This window comes from Onychomys torridus, chromosome 23 (assembly GCF_903995425.1).
Source record: "Onychomys torridus chromosome 23, mOncTor1.1, whole genome shotgun sequence".
Classification (NCBI taxonomy): Eukaryota; Metazoa; Chordata; class Mammalia; order Rodentia; family Cricetidae; genus Onychomys; species Onychomys torridus.
Window position 1 is genome coordinate 65,060,191 of NC_050465.1, and position 26,253 is coordinate 65,086,443.

A 26,253-nucleotide genomic window follows, 5' to 3' on the forward strand; every position below is an offset into this window, starting at 1 on the left:
TATGCTGGGCTTAAAAAAGAGCAGAGTTTATGCATTACTTCTGGCATTTCAATGAATTTCTCAACACAGTGAATTAAGATTCTTAATATTTTCATTAAAAAAGTTTTGACCTCATTATCTGATACCTAAAGGAAATTGGGTCCCTGGAACTTCTGCTCTAGAGTAAACAAGAGCAACCATGAAAAAGGATCAGGTTGAATGAAACTTCTGCAAATGGACTTCAGTCAGCCACATGTACCTCTGTTGCTTTCTGTAACAGTCATTAAGGTGGCAGCCTAGAGACTAGGAAATATAACATGATGGTTCCCTTTATATGTCTCTAATAAAGCATGAAATTTATAACTGCTCAAACTCTCATGTTTGCTCATTAACCCACTGCGAAATCCACTCTAATAAAAAGAAAGTGTCATCAGTATTATGGCCAATTTTAATTTTAATTCTTCAGAAGGAAATAGTAGTTTTAACATCAACAAGTTAAATGATATGAAATATTTAAACCTACTACTTTCTTCTATTTTGTTATTGTGAAGCAGAATATACTGTATTTCATATAGCATAAAAGTATTTTTTTCTAAAATCTAGGAGATGAAATGGAAGTGATTTTTCATAAACTTACTATACTTTAAATTTCATAACACAAAGTGACATTCCTACCTACATGGTAATATATATTCAATTCTGGTTCATTTCATCATATGCATTTGAGTTTTATGTTTCAACTGGTAGATTTGTCTTATACAGTATTTTTAAAAAAGATTAAATATAATATTTATTCAATAGATAAAATGTCTTGTTTTGTACATATATACTTACGAATTTAAGACACATAAATCTTTTTCATGTGAAAGCACATTTTACATTCATTTGAAGAGATGTAAATACCTAGGGTGTTTTAGAAATGACATAGGAAAACATGTTTATGATACATTCCATTATGCCACCCTGTAAGAAGCTACAGCATCTTGAACATCACCATACAGGAAATGGTATGATTTATATTCTCTCAAAAGCAGAATACGGGAGACTAGGGACCTTGAATCCTCAGATAGGAAAAGAAATGTAGTGAACATTTCCACCAAGATATATGTGTGATTCTCTTTCTCTTACATACAATAGCCCTTAGTATTCTCTACATACATTCACAGATCACAAAAATCACTTCACTATTCTTTAGAATATAGGTTTTTATCAGGTCTCTGAGACCCTTGACAATTATCATACTGTAGTAGAGTGACAGTTATTTGACCCTTCACAGGATTCTGCAGCTAGCTGGTTCAGGATACTGGGAGTCATTTAAAGCTGCATATATCTCTCTTGTTCATTTAGAGGAAAATTCCTTGGAAATCTAGAGAGAGACAATATCTTCTTCCGTGATATCTTTTTACATCTTGATGACTTTTTATCCTGTCTCTCCATAGTCACAAAAATGATGACAGCAATTTCAGATTTGTCTTCCCTTCAATGCCATAGCCATAACACTCAGGCCTATCACCTGCTCAGAGATCCACAAAACCATCTAAGAAAAAAAAAAGGTGCATTTGGAAGGTAGTTCAGTGATGAAAATGGCTGTCACATAAACATCAGGACCTGAGTTTGAGCCCCAGAACCCATGTAAAGTAAAAACTGGTGTGGTGGTGTTCACCTGTAATCCCAGAACTTGGGGGTGGAGCTCCAGGCCAGTTGGGGACTGTATCTCAAAAATAAATAAATAAATAAATAAATAAATAAATAAATAAATAAATAAATAAATAAATAAAGTGGAAGGCACTTAAGGAACAAGTAAGGTTGTCCCTTGACCTCCACATGTGTGCACATATGTGCACATGAACCTACACACTCCTATATACTCATATGAACATGGATGGATGGACACATACACACACATAAACACACACACACACACACACACACACACACACACAAGACCCTGCTGTGTTAACAATAACAAAAATATAAACACCAAGTAACATGGGGTGAAGTTGGTAAATTTACCGACTAAAAGATGCCTTTATGCTTGAAAAGGTTTTCTAGAGTAGACTGTCTATTTCTTTAAGAGTTTTTGAGTATGATGCTATGTTGGTTGTACACATTTTTAAATCTCAAATTGAGGATGGTGAAGAAAGAGGTTCATGAGTTCAGGACCAGCCTAGTAGCCAATTACATGTTAATAGGATTAATTGAAATTCAATAATTAAAAACAAACTATGAAAACTCATTAGTAAGTGTGTGTGTGCATGCGTGTGTGTGTGTGTGTGTGTGTGTGTGTGTGTGTGTGTGTGAAAATTAGATTTAGTTCATAGCTTGAGGTCATCTTAATACTTTTGTTATGCTAGGTAACAAAAGTTTTAAATGTCTTTGGAGCATGTCATAAGTTCTCATTATTATTAAGAAGCCTATTTTTCAATCTTGGATTCAACAATTCATGCTCTTGCAGACCCTCCTCTTTCTCAACAGTTGGACCCCTGGACTCCACCTTGGGGCCTGGCTGAGGATCTCTGCGTCCACTTCCATCAGTTATTGGATGAGAGTTCCAAGATGACTGTTAGGGTGTTTGACCATCTGATCACCAGACTAGGTCAGATCAGGCCCTCCCTCGACCATTGCCAGCAGACTACAGAGGATATATGATTGTGGATTTCTGGGGACCTCTTGAGCACTCTGCCTATTCCTTTTCTCATGTGGTCTTCATTTATCATGGTCTGTTATTCCTCATTCTCCCTTTCTGTTCTTGATCCAGCTGGGATCTCCTGATCCCCTAAGCCTTCTTTCCCTCAAATCTTGCCCTTCATTACTCCCACTGTCATCCAGGTTGTTCATGTAGATCTCATCCAATTCTGTCATTGGGGTCAAATAAACAAACGAATGGAAGCACATGAATTATGAACCAAAGGCTGTGGAGCCCCCAGCTGGATCAGGCCCTCTGGATAAGTGAGACCATTGAATAGCTTGATCTGTTTGGGAGGCATCCAGTCTGTGGGACCAGGATCTGTCCTTAGTGCATGAGCTGGCTGTTTGAAACCTTGGGCTTACACAGCGACACTTTGCTCAGTCTGGAAGGAGGTGACAGGACCTGCCTGTACTGAATCTACCAGGTTTAAATGAATCCCCAGGGGTGCCTTGATCCTGGAGGACATGGGAATGGAGGGGAGGGGTTGGGGGAAGGTGGGGGTGGGGGCGGGAGGGGGGAGGACAGGGGAACCCATGGCTGATGTATAAAATTTAAAACACATAATAATAAAGAAAAAAATATTTATTAAAAAAAGAAGCCTATTTTTCTCAAATGACTTATATAATTATTTTCAAAAATATCTTCATCAGAAATAAAAGTCTGTAGTAAACATAATTTGATGAACTGGGGGAGCTCGTGCAGTTCTGAGCCATTGATTGGCAACTTTGAGCATCAGAATTGACTTGGAAACCAGGACATGTCTCTGTTAGTAAATGCTCTGCTGAAAGGAACATCAAAATGGAGAAAAGATGGGTGGGTTACCACATTTGACTGATTTTTCTTCTTTGATGCTAGATGAAAGTGAAATCTCTTATTATTTATTCACCCATTCATTCTCTTTGGAGAAAATGCACTTATCTCTTAAGGTCATGAAGGTAGTCATTTGTCTTTCTGATAGCAGGGACCACCAATCCACAACAAAACAGCTGCCTCCTATTGGAGTGTCTCCTGCATCAATGCTCAGGGACAGAAATCCACTTCCCCTTGTATAGGAAGACGAGAAATGGTTGCTGATTTGTTTGTTTGTTTTTTGAAACATAAAAATTTATAAGAACTAGCAAGTTATTTAATTCACTGAGTACTCAACTGAATGGGGAAACATGGGTTAACATTGATCTGGAAACACCTTGTGATTATGACCTGTAACTTCCTGCCTCTCTCTCTGTCTTCCTTCCTTTTCTTCCTCTCTTAAAGTCCCCAGCTTCTCTATCTGTTTCTGGATCTCCTCTATTAGTCTTGTTCTTTTCCTCATCATACCTGATCTTTAAGTATCACAAGCAGCATCTGCCTCTCTTGTGGATCATTATTTGTAGAGTTCTCAAAGGAAAGGCTCTTTTTCCTTGGTTATAAAAGGAATAGCTGTCCTCTAGCTCACATTAACCCCTTAATGGAATGAATATTCTTGAAGCAGGACAGTTCTACCTTACATTTCTTCCCAGGCATAGGTTCATTATTTTTTATAGCCCCCAAAACCTAAATGTTATACTCAAATTGGAAAGAAAGCTTAGGTATCTATTGTTTAAGGCTGAGAGAATCCTTTGATTTAAAAGATCAGAGACCTGGACAATTTAATTTTGATGGTATAAGCTTAAATAATCTCTAAGAGAGTCAATTACAACTAAAATTTTTTTCTGGGTTTTTCAGGGTGGTTTTTGTATAATTTCTTTTTTCCTAGAAATCTCTGTGTCTATAAGCATTTGTGGCATCTATATTCTCATAAACACCACAATAAACTCCAAGTACATTTGAGTTATAGGCCACAATTTGAGCCAAAATGAGGGAAAAAATTCATACCATTAAAAAAGTATGAGTGTTACTTCACATACATGTGTGTATCTACCTGTATACATGCATACAGAATGATTTATGGTAATAATCTCAGTCTAAATCAGCAGGTAGAATCTAACCCACATAATGTGAACTAGTATCAAACATTTGCCTGTTGGGTGACCTGACTCCAGAGTTGGCCCATAGGGTTTCTCGCAAGTAGTTTAAATTGCTATGTGCAATGAGTAGAAGATGGGTTACATGCATAAATGGGCTGACTAACCCTAGCATAATCTGGAATGACTTCCAGGGGTAAAGCTAGGCTTCTCCATTCATAATGATACCTGGCATTTGTTTGGACAGTATTGATATTTACTCTGCATGTTAGAGAGATCCATGACTATATTTAGAAGATGCCAATTAAGTCAGGGATGGACTGAAAACCTCAATAGTGGAAATTAATCCTTAGTTATACGAGACAGTATAAAAGGCCTTGGAGTATGCCAGACAGTCACTTTTTATCAGAAAATATTATCAACATAAACTTGAAAGGAACCTTAATGTAAACAAATAGCATGCAAGATCTTATCATAAGAAAAAAAATATTGAACTTTCTCATCAGATATGCTAACCCAGTAATGGGCTATAGGGACACAGTGGTTTCTTATAGAGACATTATTGACCTGGACTCTAATGGAAGCTTTACCTGCTATTTCATGTGATAAGAACTAATTCCATAAGTAATTCCCCAAGGATTTCTGCTTCCTGGTAAATGAGGTTAGATTGTAAGTGACAGCAACACTTTATGTTCTCATATAATATATAATATACTCACTCAAATAGCTTCAATTCCAATCACACACACAAAAGCTAAAGTCTTCTGATACAAGTCCTAGAAGGTCATAGCCCCTTGAAGGAGAATTATTGCCTTAATGTGGAGTGGATCTAGGCCTCAAATCCAGATATTACAACATATTCTGTGTTATTTGATTGGTTTTAGAAGATGTACTGATCTCATGTTGGTGAGTTTGAGTATTTTCTGTGATAGAAAAATACATAATAATTGAACATCTGCTTTATGATCCCTTCCAACTAAAAATGTTCAAAAGTCATAAGCATTGAACACATACTAAGCAATTTTGGGAGATGGGAAAGGAAGAAAAATCAAAGGATGGTTTACAGTCTCAGCAAACAGTGAGCCCTGATTTGATGGACAGCTCATGCATGGGAACAACTAGAGGGGAAGAATAGAGGCAGATCACTGTGCATCCATGAACAGAGAGAGATTTGTCTGTTTTCTGGAGATCAGAGAGGAACAGACAATACAGTAGAAATTACCAAATGATATCATATTGCAGAGGATTTATGAAATAATTTTTCTTTTTGTGACATTTCATTTGAGAACACTGAAAATATGTAAATGGTCAGGTAAGTCAATGGCAATCTATGAAATTCCATCTGACATGGACTCCAAGGGAGTTTTGAGCATAGATATTATGGAAACCAGTGAGGAGATCTCAGAGGTGTAGCTGGAGAGCTTTTCTCCAGGTCCCACTAAGCCCCAGTCCACTGGTAGCCCACTTATAAAATGAACACACAGATGCTTTATTTTATTTAAACTGCTTGGCCATTAGTTCAGACCTGCCATTGTCTAGCTCTTACTCTCATATTTAGCCCATTTTTATTAATCTATACTTTGCCACGTGGCTTGTGGCTTACCTGAACTTTACATCTGTCTTGTCATGGTGGCTGGTATCCCCGCCTCAGCCTTCCTGTTCCCAGCATTCTCTTCTCTGCTTGTCCTGCCTATACTTCCTGCCTGGCTACTGGCCAATCAGCATTTTATTTACACTGAACGATATCCACAGCACAGAGGTATTAATGAGACAAGCAGGGGACATTGCAAAATAAAAACCAAAGTTCTAACAGGACTGTGCATGTACAGAAAGGGCAGGGGGGAAAGCAAGGAGCTGAAAATGTTCATGATTTTTCAAGAAAATGGAAGCAATAATTCGTTATGCACTGGGAAACTAGGGCTGGACAGGAGCTGGACTTTGGTGTAAGACATTAGAAAACTGGTCTCTTCTTGAGGCATGAGAAAGGCCTGGTGTGCAGAAGGCACTAAGGCCAGGGCCAAGCAAGAGGACATGGAGAGAACAGAGCTTCAGATCCTGTATGTGACACAAGAAGAAAACATCAGAAGGTGGGAAGTACTGCCCTGTGCAGAATAGAAGGACAGAGAGAGCAATCAGGGCAGGATGGAGAAAGAAGAGGGTGTGTAGGCCTTAGATGGAAAGAGAAAAGAGGAATATAGTCATTTTCACTCCACATATAAGGGAAATAGAGGTAAGGGTCACTATATACCTGTGTGCAAATGCGTGTGTACAGTACATGTATGGGCATCTGTGTGTCTAGGAGTAATAAAAGCCAGTGTCCACTAGGAATATAAATTGTGCAGGTATGATGTCTATTTCCAATTTTCAACTTAATGAGATCTAGATTCACCCAGGGGACAAATGCTGGGCATATTTGTGGGTGATTCTCTTCATTGGGATAATTGAGGTGGGAAGATCCATTTGCCGTGGGTAGGACCAGTGCCTGGGATGGTATACCATGCAGTCCAGAGAGAAGAAAGTGAGCTGAGTACAGGTGTCCATCACTCTCTCCTTCTTTACTGTGAAAATTATGTGATGAGCCACCTCAATCCTTTTAGACAGTGGCCTCTCCTCCATCTCTATTGACCTGTGAGCCAAAGGAAATTTTATTCTCTCTTAAATTGCTTTCATCAGAGTATTCTATCACAGCAAAGGAAACCAAGGTACCAGTATTTTTCTCTGAACTTTGCAAGTCATTGCTATCCTGTTAAGCAAATCCACGAGTCTGTTAAAAGTTATCAAGGGTTTATTAAGATATAAAATGGGGAGAAATACACTCACAGATACAGAACAAAGTAAACAGCCATCATTGTCCTCCATTCCGCTGCAGGGGTGAATGGAAACAGATGTCTTGTCTCTGACCACCGAGAGAGAGAGAGACAGAGAGAGAGAGAGAGAGAGAGAGAGAGAGAGAGAGAGAACCCACTCCACATTTTTAAGCAGTCACATACCCAGAGAAAACCATGCCTCTATCAGATACCCCGAGGTCATTGGCAGAGCAAATTCCCATAACACCATTCTACATTTTTTATTCCTTATTAGCTCCACTCTTTAGAACCTATATCCTAAGAAATAGCATATTTAATTTAATGCTATTTACTTGTATAAGCAATATAGTGAGTGGAATAAATACACTTTGCATTTCTGAGAAGCTTCCATAGCTCCAGAGTCCTGCTCACACTAGCCTATGGCACCTATTGGGCAGCATCTTTAGGTCCTCTCTTTCCCAGGCTCCCACAAGAAGGCATAAACCCAATAAATAGCAGTGTGTTGTTGTGCTTCTCTTCTCCAAACTTCCACCAAATGAGTATAGACACAGCATCTACCTCCTTTGAAAAAGTATGAAGTTTCGTGGAATATGGATACTCAGTGTCTTCACCACACAGCCTGTGCAACGTGTTTGGTGTTGTGCATATCCTAGGTATTCAGGAGACTCATCACAACTGTTATTATGACTCAAATGTCTGATTGCTATGTAGGGTCTGCATTTCTGCAGAGAGAATGAGAACCCTCTCAGGCCAAGAGAAGGATTGTGGTCATTGTGCTCAGTCAAGTTCATTTCACATGATAGGTATAAAATGAATACCCAAAAGATTGCAAATGTTTTAGAAGATAATTATAAAATTCAAAATAAATGGAGGGCCTGTGAAATTTCTCAGAGGGAAAGACAATTGCTGGCAAACGTGACAACTGGTAAGACATTCCTATAAGGTGTTCTCTGTCTTCCACTCATATACATGCCAGGCCATCCATGTGCGTGCTCCAAACATACACACACACACACACACACACACACACACACACACACACACACACAATGAATCTATCAGTCAGCCTATAGACAGAAAATGTAGAGAAGTTGAAAAAATGTCATATGGAAAGCATGATAAACATAGTCATAGAAATAAGAAAGTAGGGAAGGAGGGAGAAAGGAAGGAAGGAGAGAGAAGAAGGAAAGGGGATTGAGGAAAGAGGAGGAACAGGAAGAAGGGAGGGAGGAAGAAAATAAAGGGAGGGAAAATAAAGAGGGAGAAAAGGAGTTACTTGGAGAGGGTGGATAAAACATTTTGGAGCCATGGAGTTCTAGAAACTAAAACTGAAAATGAACAAAAACATGGTCCCTTGTTTTACTCCTGAATGGGGTGTTTTTCTACCATGAAAAGTAATTGTAGTGAATTGTGCAGGGAAATAAGACCCGTGCTTGGAGGGATTCTGTCTCTACTCCCCAGGAACTCATCTGTGAATAAAGTGCCTCTAAGAACAAGCAGTTATGAAATGTTTATCCCCAGGATAATTATTAGCCAACACCAGAAGTATTCTGTACATACCCACATGCAGCAAAATGGGAGTGGAGGCAGAGCTCCACCCCACCAATTCGAATTTTGCCTAGCTAATGTTTTCTCTCTTGCTTGTTCACAGAACCTAAAGCAAGCTGCAAACTAGGCCGGTCTGCATCCACATCAGGAGTTCCTCCTCCTTCAGTTGCTCCTCTCAGACAAGCCAGTGACCTACCACAGAGCCAGGTACCATCATCGTTAGCCAATCGTGATTGACTTCCTGTGATGCAACATACCAAATGCTTCCCACCTGTCTGTCCTGTGTTGCTGTAGACAATGTTTGCATTTGCTTTGATTTCTCTCTGTGTGTATGGGGAGGGGAAGGGTTCAGCATCTGTGCTTTCATCCCCAAGAGAATGTCTTTCTTCTTTTGTGATTGGTGAAACTTTCTTTGCTGTTTGTTACTGAATCGTTTTGTCTCTGATTTTCATCATTCTGAATTATAAATGTAGTAAATGTGCACTATATGTATGGCCATAGTGGCTACTTAAAAAAATTCGTTCTCTTTTCCATGTTCTGTGTACTTTTATACTGTCTTTGAAAATTTATCAACATTTGATAAATTTATCTACTTCTTGTGTAAATTTCTTTTTAAATGTTTTGTCCATAATACTTGCACAGATGTTGTCAATGAATCTGTACATATATTTTAACTCCTATCCTACTATACTGTAATATTTGTGGTAATTTACTCAGATTTTTATTTAGCTTCAAGCATGATTGTAATACAATGTCAATATTGATGTTCTTATAAATATTCATATAACTATTGAGTCTTTTGGATTGAATGTGGCAACTAGTCTTTCTTCATTCTTAGCCCATAGAGACAAATTAGCCAACCAAATAACCTAAATATTTACCAACAGCTGTAGATTAATAGGACAACCTTTCAAATAAATGGCATTTCTATCTTAAACCAGCCATATTAGAAATGTTCTCAGAAAAGGGAATGTAAGTGTCTTTGCATGGCAAATGAGATCTTCATTATCACTTGGAGAAAAGAGATAAGAAATAAAGGCATAAGCTAAAATACCATTTATTCCTTTATAGTATAATATGTCGTTCTGATGTTCATTTGGGTGAATGACTGTGAATGGGAGTTTAGAACAAGGACAATCACTACATATAAATATTGTTTTGTAACTCAACCAATACCTTAGCTTTGGTTATTTTTGCTGTGTGGTATTATGGGTATTAAGCAGGACAACACCATGTTGGAGTCTTAGTTCTGCTTCCTAGCCATTGTATTTACATTCATGGTACTCTGGCGAAACAAGACATTATAAAACTAACAAGATCTTCTAGAAAACTGTCCAGCACTGATCATCAAATTGCACATCCATCAAATATGTTAAATGTCAGTATCTTTTAAAATCATAACTAAGCAGAGTAATTGCATTTTGTGCCTCTGAGTATTTTTGTCTGACTAAACTATGCACAGTATTTAATTTATGAATATATGAATATCTACAAACACTTGTCTCTCTCAGGTGCATCTCAAGTATCATTTAGGATTTCTTGTGTCTTAATTTAAACCACTAAAGGCCTTTGTAATTAAATGTAGCCATTTTAACTACTCTAAGGATTGTAAGATATGTGGGGAGGGGACACTTGCCTCTGAGTCACAGTGACAGAAAGGACTACTTCTCTACTGTCTCCTAAACATTGAAAAACTATTAAAGACTGTGATATGTAGATTAGTCTCTTTTAATACATTAGGTAACTCTCTGTAGCCCGATTGTCTGGTTATGTGTGGTGTATGGTTACTTGTCTGATTGTGTGCTTATGGAACCAGAAGAATAACCAAAAGAGAGTAGGTATTTCAGCAGCCAAAGCTGACCTCCTACTGGACCCCAAGCTTCTCCACAGCAGGAATTCCTCTGGGCCATGCAGGAGATTTGGCCTACAGTATCTGTCATTCATGTTGGTATACCTTGAAGTTATCCCAGCATGAATTTCTAAATACAGAAAAGCAGAAATAGGGGGCATGGAGAAGAGTCACAAAGATCATTATACATTATGATGAAGTTGCATGAACACAATGCATGTAGGAAAATCCCCATTATCTTATATGTGCTCTCAATAGTTCTGTCTGATTGATTTAGAAAAATGTGAGGCTTTAGTTTTCTGCAGAGCTCTCTATTCTGTTTAATTAATGTCAGAGTTAAATAAAGGAAAGATTACCTTTAAATGGCAGCTGGATCTTGAAATGTTGGAATTATTTAATTTCTACATTCCTGCAAGGAACTCAAATGGCAGGGATTCTGATTACATTTTATAAACGACTGTGTTGTAGGATATTTACAATTTAAAAATTGCATGGTCACTACATTTGAATGCTTTAAGTAAAAATTATTTAGAGACCACTTTTTGTGTCCAGCACTCTTATAACCCGCATCTCAGGAAATCCATTACTGAGATGAATAAAACAACAAACAGGTGCTGGTCCCCAAGAGTCTGCCGTCTATCCCTTCCAGATATGCAGCAGAGTGATTCAGAACTTCACCTAAGAAGACTTCAACTCTTGGGGTGGCAATTAGGTCAAAGGACTCTGGAGTGTCTGCCAGCTGGCCCTGCAGTCCTCTGTGTCTGGATGTGTCCTTTATATCTTTATTGTCAGAAGTTAAAGCTATCAATAGAAGTAACCAGGAAAAATTATAAAGTAACCGAAGATTTTTTTCTTTTTCTTTCTTTCTTTTTTTCTTTTTCTTTTTCTTTTTTTTTTACTGTGTGAAAGGCACAGAAATTACAGGAGGATCTGTGTTGAAACTTGCACAGTAACAATCCTGTGCCCTTCACTGTCATGTCTGCTTCTGGTGTACAGGACTCACACAGACATGTGCAAATCATTCCTGTATTGTGCACCATCAGATGGGTGCTCTTACTACCCCACATGGCAACAGAGAGTGCTAGGACGAGGTTGTTGACACAGCCCTTCCAGACGGTTTTCTTTATATGTTTTCTTTAGTTTGCTTATGGGATTCCAGAGCCTATGCTAAATATGAAACACTCAAATATGTCACACATTTTTTTCTGAGCCTGTTTTCTTATCTGTAAAGTACTGAAAGTATTAGTTGATTAGTAGTATTGTTGAGAATCAATGAGATTATATATATATATATATGTGTGTGTGTGTGTGTGTGTGTGTGTATGTATATGCATATACATACACACACACACACACACACACACATATATATATATATATATATGAAAAAAACCTAGGTAGATAATAACTGCTAGAAAAATATTAATTCTTTCTCTTCTTCCTTTATATAATTTAACTCTCCCAATAATCTAATTTTCCTACTTGCTGGAAAATTCTAAGAGGAGTACTTGTAACCAGTGGTACTACAAAGAAGGTGGATGCTGATGGATTGCTTGCTTAGCTCCAGTATTACCAGCCACAGTAATAGAACAGTGAGAAATTAGACACTCAGACTTTACTGGACAGTAGTGACTTTGTCTTGGCCTGTACTTAGCTGTGGTTTGGTTGCAAAGTATGTGAAAGTTAACCACAGGTATAATTTCAGTTCACCTGTCATATAGTATTATTTATTGTCCTATTTGAATTAAATGATAGCCGAATACAATGGAAATACTACAGCTATATAGGATACTATCATCCCTTGTGGTTAGGACAAACGATGCAGAAACATGGGGCACATTTTTGCTAAGGTCAGAATTGGCCTCAAGATTTACCCCTCCACTGTTTCAAATACCTTGTTCCCATTAAAAACCATCATGCACATTGTAGAATACACATAAAATCTGAAATGAATGGGGCTTCAACAGGCCTGCTCTTATGGCTTGGAGCAATTAGTGGATGCAAGGCTCCCCCTAGCAACTGAAAGGCATACTACAACCTGCACTTCAAAGGGGGGTTGTATTAGAGACTTACTGTCTTGTTTTTAAATACATCTTTTGGGAGGGGAAAAATAGAGTCACATCCAGTGCCCCAGAGTGTTGTGCATCCTTATGAATAGATGAAGCTGATTTCATGGGGATTCATGATATCTTCCATTCATTCTTTATTCAAACTGAGTCTCAAGAAAAAAGGTTACTCTTCTTCCACAGATAGAATTAAATGCAGGGGAAAAAACTTAATTCAATGAAAGAATATCTTTTTGAATATTTTTCTGCCACCAATGTCTTTGAAATGAGTAGCCTATGAGTCTTTCCTAAAAAGAAGTTTTTTCTATCTGGTGGGTAAGTTTATCTCCAACTTAGGTGACCAGTGGAGTATGAGGAAATGTTTGTACATTAATACTAGCTCACAGCCCCACTGCACTTTATTCTACTGGCTCTCAGTTTTCCTAATGCTGTAATTATCTAATTCAGTTCCTTATGTTGTGATGACCCCAACTGTAAAATTACTTCATTGCTACTTCATAACTATCATTTTGCTACTGTTATGAATCATAATGTAAATATTTGACATGTGATACTCTTCAAGGGACTGTGACCCACAGGTTGAGAACCACTGGTGTATTTGAATAATAAATACAGTCACACAGTGCATGCCTCTCTGTAGAAACACTTGATATCTTTAGCTGTCTCCCTCTATTCTGGGCTGCAAATGAGCATTACCCCTCAGGCTGAAGCACCACTCTGAATGAAGCAGGTATCTAAAGCAACATTTGTGTTCTTCCTGCAATTGCCACTGTTCTCAGACTTCTGTATAGCATATGCATATCGTAAAATATCAGTACTTTGTACTCTTATGCCCATTAAGCAGACATGGTATTTCTATTAGTAGGGAAGCTGAAGATAGAGTGTCTCTGTCAGTTCAACTTCTGAGACTAGTTATATGCTGCCAAGGTGTAAAGCCAGGCCCTACCCACAGCTGCCTTCTTTATACTTCCTTTCTCAGGTGTTCTTCACATTCTCATTTGCTCAATTGCTTATTACAAATTCAGTTCTTCTTACTCTTGCCATTAGTGTTCATCATTATTACGTGAAGACTGCTTAGGAGAGACTGAATTTCACCAAGGCCTCAACCAAGTAGGGTCCTGCCTATGATTTAGAATCCCCAAGAGTTAAATGAGATTGTCAATGTGACTCTTTTTTGGGGGAAATGACTCTCAATTCCCCTTGGTTTCCCACTCCTGTGTTCTCCACTGGAAGAATTCAGAAGAGACACAAAGAGCAAAGTGTAAGGGATAGGATTTGTGGTAGAAGAAAGGGATGAATGTGTATGATGTAAATCATGGCCAAAGTGACCATTGCTTCTGTTTATATTTTAGGCTGGTGTATTAGTTACTCTTCTATTGTAGTGATAAAATACCATAATTAAGGCAATTTATAGAAAGAAGGGCTGATTTGGGCTTATGGTTCTAAGAGGGATAAAAGTCCATTTTGGCAAGGAAGCATGGCAACCAGTAGCCAGTTAGATGAGGATGCTGAGTGCTCACAAATTGAACTACAAGCAAGAAGAAGAGAGAATGAACTAGGAATGATGTGAGGTTGACTTCTTAAAGTCTATTTCCTGTGTCATACTTCTGTCAGCAGGGCAATGCCTACTAAGCCTCCACAAACAGTGCCACTAACTGGGGACTGAACATTCAAATGCCTGAGATTCTGGGAGCTATTGCATTCAAACCACTACAGCTGTCTTTATATAGCCCCTAAAGTCTCTAGAACATGCATGTTTTCTTTGGGGGTATTTTACTGTCCAAGTAGCCGATAGACCCTTTTAAACTGACTCTTCTGAAGAGGGATCATGATGTACTTAAGATCAGAAAGCCATTGGCTAGAGAAAAATCATGTAAGATTTTTTGATAGTTACCCACTAATAAACTTCCTGTTGGTTCAAATGCCATGCCTCCTTTCCAGAGTCAGAGATATGATTCAAATCCCATTTTGTTGGGCAATATTCAGAGTCCTGTAGTTTTAGATCTTAGTTTTACAAGCTGCTGATTATAAGGATGGCAACCATCCCCAGTGATCTCCAAGCCTGCTGACACATAAGTCACTTGACAACAAAAGAGAGTCAGGTGTCACATATTGTTCACAACATTCTCTTGTGAAGTATAGACTAGTGTTAACAGAAACTGCTGACCATGTTGAGAGGATGCCTAAGTGCTCCTCCAAGTCGATGTGAGCTTTCAGAGTGTGTGCATGGTCTATGAGTGTGCATAAATGTGCATGTGCTGGTATGGGTGTGCATAAGTGTACATGCCTATGTATGTGAGTGTGCATGCCTCTGAACATTAGGCCTTGAGCACATTGCATATTCTGATAACGATGTGTATCCTTTCTCACATCTGGACCTGAAAGGATCAGCTGCAGGAGTGTGGGTGCAGTTTTAGCCAACAGCACACAACAGTCATTAACAGATTCACTAAGGGTTACCTTACTTCTGGATTTCTACAGCAATCCCATAAACAGACACTTTAAAGGAGAAAAATAACCATACTGTCAGTTCAAAGCATTTGTTTTTGTGAAGCAAAGACTGCATTAGAGCTGGTTAATAATCCCTGGTTGTCAGCTTTTTTGACAGGGATGGTATTTGGTATTTGAAATGCTGCAGTTAATGGTTCTGTTCCTAGAAAATGAGGAAGTCATTTGAAGGACCAAAGAGTGTCAAGAGTAATCCTACCTGACACCATCAACTTTGCATATGAAAGGGAAAGAAGCTTTCCAGAGAAGCCCAGGGAGCCAAAGTTGCTTATCTTTCAAGTGCACTCTGGGTAGAACCCCAATCTGTGCCATTTACCAAGAGAAGCCTAAACAATGAAACAGGGGGACCTTGGAAAGTCCAGATAGTCATACACCACCTTGGTGTTACCAAGCCTGTGAAATCCCCAAGTGTTTTGATTTCTTAATTCTTACAAGATAAGATAATGGATTTGAAAGCACATCTTAGACTGGAATGTTGGAAAGTAACAATGTTCTTTTTCTGTCATTCATTTGTTCACCATGTGGTTCCTTTGATCATTTTGTCTGAGCACAGAAATGAAGAGAATGGTCTCTTACTTCTTAATACAGGCATGCATCAAGAGAACAAGATACTCATTGGGCAGGAAGGAGATCAGGAGAGGGACAAACCACAGCACCAGTTTTGTGCTTTGAATTTCTTTCTCTTGAATCCAGATGTATTTTGGAAGACAGCTGTGCAGTCTTACAGTAGGACCATTGTCTCTAGTCCATTTTATTCACTCCAGTCTCTATCCTAGATCTATTTTTCACACCTATAAAAGAGTGATTACATGTGATATGTGTACTTCCCTTCTGTAGAGTTGCCCATTGCCTACAGTGCAGAAGATATACTCCTCGAAGGATTTCAAGACCCCAGTCAGTGAGTTGGTCCTGGTCTTGTTCAGCTAAATTATCTAAGACCCCAGTGAGTTAGTCCTGGTCTTGTTCAGCTAAATTATCTACCACTTATTCATATCCTTCCACTGCTCTTTGGTCCCACTGCACACTCTATATCAGGCAATCTTTTTTCACTTTTTAGTATTCGAGGGTGTTTATAAAGCCTGCTCAACTCTCACATCTGGGAACCTTTTCCTAGTGCTGACATGAGTAACAATTCTACCTCTGGTGCAATCTACCATCTAGGAAGCTGTTCTTACTGCTCAGCCCTCATATCTGGGAACCTCTTCCTAGTGCTGACATGAGTAACAATTCTACTTCAACTGCAATCTGCCATCTAGGAAGCTGTTCTTATTATCCCAAGCATGCTTTCCTTCTTTTCTTCATGATTATAAATGACCTTGTAGTGAACATTGGCTGAGGATGTTATTTTGATTATGGACCTGTCCTTTGAAGAGGCTTGTCACTCTAAGAGACCAGACCCTGAAGCTGGAAGAAAGCAGGCCACTCTCACCTCTCTGTCTGTCTGTCTGTCTATCTCTGTATCTCCTTCCCTCCTTCCCTTTCTCTGTGAAGTGGAGTAAAGAAGCCATACTGTACTATGGCTCAACAGATTTTAATTGATGGCTCCTCCATGCTTTCTGTCAGATACATTATGTTGAACCAAGTCATGTGATGCCTCCTCCAAAGGATATGTGTTTTCTTTTGTTTGAGAGGATGTCTCTGAAGGGTCCCTCTTCTGTTCTTGAACAAACCCATATCTATCATCATGCCTGTGATGGCTGTGGCTCTTCCCTTTACTTAAGTGATCCCTGTTAATGAAGCTCCTTTCCAACTTTCAAAGAGAAGCACCTCCCCCCACACATACTGCCTTTACCTTCCAGGACCCACTTCTGATGTCTCTGATAAAATACACTCTTCCTTTTTAATGCTTTCCACCTCAAGGCCTGGCCAAACAAGGAACATAGGAAATTTTTGCTGAATTTCTAAATGTACAGACATATGTCAGATATTTCATGGGTGGAGAGAGAGACAGAGAGACAGTGACAGAGAGAGAGAGACAGACAGACAGACAGACAGAGATCATATTTCTCTACTACACTAGCATTTTCATTTTACCGTAATGCCATTTTTGAACTTCAGAGATGCAGTAGCCATAAGTATTTGCATTAGATTGCAGCTTCCTTTATAGTGGGAATATGTATTTTCACATTAGAAAGTTCTGGTTGTCTTAGTATGCATTGAAGGAGTGATTCATGATGAAAGTATAACAGATAAGTCTTCGACATGCTGTGATAATGATTGGTAGAAGCACAGGAGCTCCTGACAGTGGTTCTCATAATTCTCAAATATCCCTCCACCAGCTATTAAATGGAGGAGTTCATTTGCTTTCTGAGGGTGACCAAGAAAAGTCAGAGAGATAATAGAAATGCAATGCCCACTGAGAGAGGTAACACAATATTGCAACTCAGAGAGGAAAGAAATCCCCATCAAACTCTTTCTTGAACATGAAGTTTATTTTTAATTAGATTTGTCAACAAAAGGAGCTAGCATATCACTGATGACATTAGAGAAAGACCATGCTATACTTAAGTGATGCAAAGATGCGTTGCTGGCAGAACATTAACTCTGATAGAGAGTGAATGAGAGTGTATGAAAACCTGTACAATCCCAGAGAACAGAGTGGAGTGGGGGACTTTCCCACAAATAATTCAGTACAAGACATTATCTTAAAAAAAAGAAAGAAAGAAAAAGAATGGGTTTATTGAAACTGCACTGTTCCTCTTTCCCGCCCTCTTTCTCACTCCCATCCCCATGGCCCTTTAATGGCTCTGTCACAACCTTATAGGACTGGTGCCATGGCACAGGGACTCTTGCTTCTTGGGTGGTTCTGCATTAGTTACACGTCTGTAGAATTTTTCAGAATACCTTCTGCAGACACATTTAAAAGAAAAAAGTTCAAAAACAGTGAAATTTCACAGGGACAGACAGTTGTTGGCAGTGATACTACACTGACCTGATTGCAATCGAGTTCAGTTTGTGCCTTGAGAGACTTACAGAGAGGCCATGCTAACTAACACACAGAATGGGGCAGCACTTTATTTGCGTACCCCACTCCCAGCCCCAAGCAAGTATGAACTCCCCAGGTTCCAGCATGAGTGACAGGTTTCAGTTCCCCTCTCAGAAATGGGGTTGTGGAGTGAGGTCCAGAAGGTGGAGTAGAGGGAGCAGTATCCTGTCTCACCTTTACTTCTCCTTCTTTCCCTGAGCTGCACTCAGGCAGGTCAGGTGGGTGGCTGCAAGACCCTGGAGGATGCTGCTGAGACCCTCGGAGCAGAGGGTAGTCTTGTGTGGCACAGACCGGGAACCAGCAGCTGGGATCTCTTCGAAAGTGCAGGGAGGGGATAGTAGAGGAATTTAAGGCCATTTAATTTTTGTTGTTGTTGTTCTGATTCTAAACTCCTGTGCTCTAAAACTCACTCATTTTTATGCAAATTATCCACTTCCGGTGTCACCTGTCTCCTATTTAGCCTGGCTTCCTGCTAACTAGCATATGTAGCTGCCATGACATTCTGCAGTAATGCTCAGGAGTATGTTAGACTTCACAAATGGCTTTCATATATCCAGTCAACAGATCCTCATTGCTCAGCTGCTGCCACCATATGGTCTGATAGGTATTGTAGCTTGCAAAATGGTTGATCCAATTCCTTATATTTAGAGGAATTTCAGCCTAATAAAGAGACCAGTTGTGTGTGTGTGTGTGTGTGTGTGTGTGTGTGTGTGTGTACTCACAGCTCAGTATAATTAAGAAAAGTGGACACAGAGGACAGGGAGATGAATTGCCACTGTTGGAGATGTCACTGAAGGTGGTCAAGTGCAGTTATAGAAGGAGGAAGTGGCATTTGACAGACTCTTTAACAAGAGAGGGAACAAGGCCACTGCAGCAGACATCAGGTTTGCAAAGGAGTGGAGATCCATAAGCTTTGTAACTTGTCAGTGCAGCTCAAGGCAAGCCACTAGGATCAGGGGAGTGACAGATGCTGAAGAAGAAAGACGGGAAAACTCATGAGGGGTGAAGAACAAATGTCTAAGCTCTGAAAGCCTAGGGACCGCTCGAGTAGTCATTGTTTCTTCATCTTGTGAATAAAGCAACTGGCCTGCTTAGGATGTTCAGCAGCGATTGCCAAGAGCTGCTTCCTTAGAACTCAACAGCTCATTCCTTCGCATATGATCCTTAGGATCCGATGACAAGATGATTATAGGAGACTTAAACAATTAACACAAGTAAAGGGGGAACTGTTAGCCCACAAGAACCCCCAAAGGGTGGACTTCCTAAGATCATTCATTTGCCTGCTTCACTTTTTTAAGAAAAATGTTGGCAATCTAGGGACATATGAATACTAATGAACAGACTCACATTCTTTTCATTATAATTCATCTGTCAATATTCCAGTGTGTCAAGAATATCCTTTTAAACCCTTCCACTAACCTAAAAACAAACAAAAAAAGCAATCAAATAATCCATAAAGATTCAATTGTATGGTCTAATTGGAGATTGCTTTCAAATCTTAAAATGGCCAATCTCAAAAGTCTTTCAAGTATCGGGAACCAAATCCTGGTGTGGGAACTAGTTCCATAGATTCCCTTGCTCTTTTCGTAAAAATGGTTTTTTTTTTTTTTTTTTTTTTTTTTTTTTTTTTTTTTTTTTTTTTTTTTTTTTTTTTTTTATGGCAACCCTGACTGTCCTGCAAATCTATGCTCTATCAGATGAAGCGATTAAGTAGCAGCAGGTAAAACGAAATCTCATGTTCACAAAGCATGTGACAGGAGGTTGGGGACTGGACCTCGTCCCTTCTCAGTCCAGGTGCAATGTTCTAGGCTGGGCGGGTCCCTAAGTCTGTTCCACCAGAATTCTGGTGCAAATGCCTTTTGCAAATTTCCTATGCAGCTAATCACCACTAGAGGGCGAGAGAGGACCTTCAAAGTTAACATGACTGCCTTTGCTTGAACTAGAAATCATTTAATAGTCACAAATGTGTTGCAATTTAAGGGTTACACACCAACACACATGCAGGTACACACACACACGCGCACACACACAAAAATAGTGTTCTTCTATTTTTGTTTGTTAATTGTAGTTCAAACTATATTGTGCAATTAATATTGTGCTACAACACCATGCAACAAGATGAAGGAAGGGGACAGGAGAAATTAGAGGACTAACGTAAAGAATTGCATCTGGCCTGAGGTGAAAGGGATGAAGGTCGCTTTTAGCCAGTTTCTCTAGGGAATCTATTAGGTCGTTTCCCATGTTTCAAGAACAAATGGAGTAGCTGTCAGATGGAAGCTATTGGGAGAACTTGAGTGGAACATTTTGCTTGGGTGTAGGCTGAAGTTCAGCAAGTCAGACATTCAGAAGACAGAGGAGAAACTTAAGTGTTAGGGTAATAATGAGGAAAGAATGATCACAGTGAGGAGCCATAATAGGAAGGAATCAGACGCCCAAGGAGTAGGGAAGGCTTGTGGGTTTTTTGTTTGTTTGTTTGTTTTTTGTTGTTGTTGTTTTGTTTTTTTATGATGCTTGTCTCTAGGCCCTATTTCACATGAGTTAGAATATGTTGGCCTAGGAGCAACATTTTCATAGAGTAGAGGAAAAATCTCACCCCAGCAGTCAGATCTAGTCCTTTATCATCTTGGAGTACAGCCACAGTCAAGCTCATCCTGAAGGATGTTAGACTCATCTGAGCTGGTGATGCAGAGATGTTAATTGATGCAAAGAAAGCTTCAGCCTAGCTGTTTAAGCTCTGAGTCCCCAACACAACATCTAGAGTGGCAAGAAGATGGAGAACTGGGTGGCCCATGGCCCATTAGTCCCCTTTTAGAGGTCACCCTAGCTGCTTTGAGGGCTTTGGAGGTATAGATCTCTTGGTAGCTACTTCAAGGCTGACAGAAGGGAGAGGAGGGGAGCAGCTTGGTGCCTCAGAAGAGGGTCCATCCAAGGGGCCATGATAAAGCTTAACAGTTGGCAAAGATCCAGAGCATAATAACTGTACAACTTTGTGGGGCAACATCAAGAGATAAAGTTATATGAAAACTTTTATATCAAGATTAACATGCATGAAATGCAATTGTATACCTGCCTGGACCATGTGGCAGAGTTTTGTAGAGGGTTAAGGGAACTTTAATACCTCTTTGTGTACATCACATTCCTGCATGAGGAACAGGCACATGGAAGCTTTTCTCCATCCAAGAGAACTACTTGAGCCTGTGCGGAGTTGGGGGGGGGGGGATGTCCTGCCATGCAAGTGTATCATAAATTTAACTCACTTTCCTCAAGCATTCAATATTTCACAGCCAATTTTTTATATACCTGATTTTAAATATTATCTTACATTAAACAAACCTTACTTTACACTTTACACTTGCTTTGAATTACTTGCTTTACACCCAGTTTTGATGTATGCAGAATACTTATTACATGGTGGAAGTGAAAATTGCTCTCTCCCACAAAGCTTGTCTCTGTAAATTATTACATTTGTACTGAGCATGACAGACCACACACTTGTATATTTTAACAGTTTAAAACTGCTGCCTTTACCCTTAACAGTTTAAAACAAGCTGATACCTTTTATAAGATTAGAATTTTACAATGTTATCCTTATGAAGTTTGAGCCTTAAAAATCTATAATTCTTGAAATAAAGATCCCTTAGTGTTAAAGTAAATTTTAAACCATAAACACAGTCTATAGAGAGACTGGGAACCTCATTATCCAGATCCTTTTACAATATACTTTTACATAATACCACAGTTTTTATGTGACTCAGTTTTTCCAAATGGCAAAAGCTTAATGAGAATAGCAAGGGGAACCTAGGAGACAGCATGAATCATCGAACATATGTTACACAGAGCTTACTCATGATTTTGTTCTCATCTGTTATTTTTCATTCACAAAACAAACATCATCCTACAAAAATCTATGCTAGTCCAAACTATCTTGGAGGCCTCCTGCTGCCTCCTTAGTCTGAAAAAAAGGGGACACATTGATCAGTAGAGGGATAGCATGCGGTCACCATAATCAAGATGGCAGTAAAGTCACATGGCGTGCTTCTATCCTGATGTCACCAGCTGAGATGATAGAAAGTCACGTGACTGCTAGGTAATCAGCCAAGATGACAGCAAACCCCATGGTGCACCAAGGTGAGCTCATCAGGCACATGTCCTCTTCCCAAACAAGAGTTTAATTCATGTTACATACATGGTATGTTATAGCAAATCCCCTATACATTCCTTTTAAATCACATTCAGTGAACTTATAAATCCTGAATAAAGAAAGTTAAAGTTTCCTTCTTTTCTTTTTTTTTTTTTTGTTTTGTTTTGTTTTGTTTTGTTTTGTTTTGTTTTGTTTTGTTTTGTTTTGGACAAGGTCTTTCCCTGTATCCCTGGCTGGCCTGGAACTTGCTACATAGACCAGGCCGACCTTGAATTAACAGAAATCTGGGTCCTGGGATTAAAGTTGTACACAATTCCTGATACCACAGTGTTTTGTGTGTGTTTTTGTTTTTGTTTTTTTAATATTTATTATGTATTCAGTGTCCTATCGGCAAGTATGCCTGCATGCCAGAAGCAGGCATCAAATCTCATAGATGGTTGTGAGCCACCATGTGGTTGCTGGGAATTGAACTCAGGACCTCGGGAAGAACAGGCAGTGCTCTTAACCTCTGAGTCATCTCTCCCAGCCCAAAAGTTAAAGTTTCAACAAAAGCTTTAGAGATCATGAACAATACCAAGAAAGTGGGCAGGTGTGTGGGGGGGAATTCAGAGAGTTAAACACCTCGCCATTTGTAACCTCTGTGGGTCATACTTTATTTCTCAGTTGTTCTCAAGTGCAAAATGTCTTTTTCCTGGGCTGTTTTGTGTTTCTGTGTTTTCACTGTTACAGAGTCAAGAGATTGGTCTGACCTAGGATAGAGATTTTGGAGGAAACTTAAAAAAACAAAACAAAACAAAACTGCTTGGGTCTGGAGCAGGCAGGCCAAATCCAAAGTCAAGTACCAGTCTTCTCTGTAGAATAGAGCAACATGAAACAAGTTTTCTATATTATTCACACCCAAAAGGCTCAGGGTTGGGGATTTAGCTCAGTGGTAGAGCAATTGCCTAGCAAGCAAAAGGCCCTGGATTCGATCCTCAGCTCAAAAAAAAAAAAAAAAAAAAAAAAAAAGGAAATGAATTTCTGTAAGACTGAAACCAGTAACCTACGTATCCATCACCAATTTATGTGTATCTGCAGAGAAGAGCAAATGACCTGAAATGCGTTTACCTACTGAGGAAAGTGGGATGCTGCCCCTTATTGGAACAGAAATAACTTCCATAGTTTGCAAGGCAAGCTGGTGAATATAGTCTTTGAGCAGAAAACCATCAGGCTCAGCAAATGCAAATGCTTCTACAAGCTTGAATCCTTAGAACCCACATGCAGCCAGATGTGTAGTGTGAGTATCTGTGATCCCAGAATTCCTGTGAAGGGATAGGAGGAGGAGAAAGGAGACTCCCTCAAACCTCTTGATCAAGGTAGCCTGGAGTATGTGTTGAAGAGACTATGTCTCCCTTCCAACAAGCTCCATCCTGCTCATCTTGTGAGATTAGACAGGATTGGAACACTCAGGGTATTATGGGCATAGACCAGACCCTGTCTCAAACAAGATGGAAGGTCCAGATCAACACCCTCTGATCTCTATACATAGGCCATGTTATGAGTGGACGCACATTCACATACATGAATATGTGCGTGTACATATATAGATACGCATATATACAAACATCATATATACTATGCCTTAAAATATTTGAAAAAATAAATTAATTGAAAATAGGGACTGAAGAGATAGCTCAGCTCAGCATCTAAGGGTCGATAGTGCTCATGAATTGGACTCAAGTACAGTTCCCAGCACCCACTTCATGTGGGTCACAACTGCCTGCAAAGACAGCTTCATGAAGATCTGATGTCTCTGACCTCTGTAGGCACTTATACTCACATGAACATACCCACGCACAGACACAAACCCTCACATGCCATTAAAAATAATAAAAACAAATCTTAAAAGAACCAAACAACAAAAAATTGGAAATAAATGAAATCTAGAACGGAAATAAAAAAAAAAACAGTAAGTAGCCTTTATTATATTATTAATATAATAGAAGGTGTGGGATAATGAATAATGTTCGAGTTTAAAATGACGGAAGAAAAGAATGGAACGTTTGACTTCTATCAGTTGCATGGCTAGCAGAGCAAAGTACTAAATGGATAGATAAAGTCATTCAAATCTCTAGCTTTTTGAATCAGCCTCTGAGGAAAGGGGTTTTGAGAAAGCTCAAAGCAGCATCAGGGAATTGCCTTAGTGAGACAACAATGACATGGTCTTCACATGAAGTCACTGGCTTTGCACAACGGTGATCTGTTCAAATACAGGAGGTCCCTGATTGAGTACGTGGTATTGCTAATCCTAATGGTGAGGTTTTATGAATACAGCTACAGTGGCTGTGGTTCTGCTTGTCTGGCTTTGACCTTGTACAAGAGCATCAAGGGACAGAGATGACATGGTGGAGACTGCTTTCCCCGTCAAACAAGCAGATATGACTAGAAGAAACAGCTCCGTGCTGCTGTCAATGGCATTTTTATCAGATGTGAAAGCAAACTCTGGAATGTTTCAGAAAGGGAAGTCATGGAGCCCTCATCAGAGAACCTTTAAAACGGTGACAGATTTCTGGAGCAGTGAGGTGACAGCCATGGACTTCGGCCAGGCAACTGCAAAGAGTGACAGTAGATCTTTAGGCCTTTGAAAGATGAGTTTGTAGGAGATTCCAAACACTAAATACTCCCATTTGCATACAAATTGTGCAATGGGAAAGTTGTGAGAATGTGTATATTCTGTAAAACTAGATGGGAGATTACTCTAGAGGAACAAGAGGGATTCAGGGATGATTGAAGGGTGCATGTGGCATGGAAGTGTGTGAAAGGGGTCTGCCAGGCTTTGGAGAGCCCAAGCATGGAGGTCAGGGGAAGATATTGGAGAAAGAGGCAACAGAAACCAATTTTGTTTGAAAAAAGGACATACTGAACATCAATACTTCATATGCTAATAAACATTTTTAAATGGCCTCGTCGTTTGCAAACTCATATCTTGCCACAAGAGGGCAGTATTGCCTCAGTATTTCCTCCTTCGTGGGACACCATCTTGGCTTTGCTCCTAAAAATCCTGCAGAGGGTTTTTCAGCACTCACTTAGGAAGCAGCAAACAGTAATTAATACAACAATCCTGCATCATGTGTTTCATAATGACAGAGATCTGGCTAAAGATCAACACTGCTAACATTTCTCTGTCAACTCCCCCCCCCCCTTTTATTTTAGAAAAAAAAAATGAATGATGTCCTTGGGTCATTATGTGTCAGTGACAAATGCCACTTTTTCCCAGATGGTAATAGGAGGTGTGGGCTTCACCATGGCCTCTGGTGAATCAAACCCATGGTCATACAACCTTTTCAGTAATAGGATTCCAGGACTAAGGAGTGAGCATTAGACCTTCAGGAGATTCAGAAAGCTAAGGCTCCTTTGAGAACTGAAACACTAGCCTGGCTCTCCAGAAGCTGGGTCTGTCCTGGTGGATTCCTTGGCAGGAGGATGAAAAGGCCAAAGGAGTCTTTTGCCTTCTCTGTAGTCCTTGCTAATAGTTCTGTCTCCCTTTTGTGTTGGGTACCAGGTCAAGCAGGTTGCCTTCCCTGGTCCAGTTGGTCTGTAGAAAGAAGCTCTGGTGTATTTTCCAAGTAATGTGCAGAGAGGCCATTCATAGCAGGGGAGTTAGGTGATGCTACAGAGCTCAGGGTCTAAGAGTTGGTCTGGAGTTGGGTTCAAGAGACTTTCAGTAATTAACTGTCTATGCTGGAAGCTGCCGGAAG

At 39.5% G+C, this 26,253-nt stretch overlaps 1 protein-coding gene across 3 annotated transcripts in view; it reads left to right on the top strand.

The window, feature by feature from the left end:
• The window catches only part of Nyap2 (neuronal tyrosine-phosphorylated phosphoinositide-3-kinase adaptor 2), a 280,606-nt gene that overhangs the window by 204,478 nt on the left and 49,875 nt on the right, over positions 1 to 26,253 (top strand). For 2 of the 3 annotated variants that reach the window (XM_036172982.1, XM_036172984.1), the window contains one exon: positions 9,070 to 9,173. In XM_036172982.1, the coding sequence (XP_036028875.1) occupies positions 9,070 to 9,173 (104 nt within the window). Of the gene's footprint in view, positions 1 to 9,069; positions 10,017 to 26,253 lie in introns of those variants that run through there. The other variant, XM_036172983.1, reaches the window with a different exon arrangement.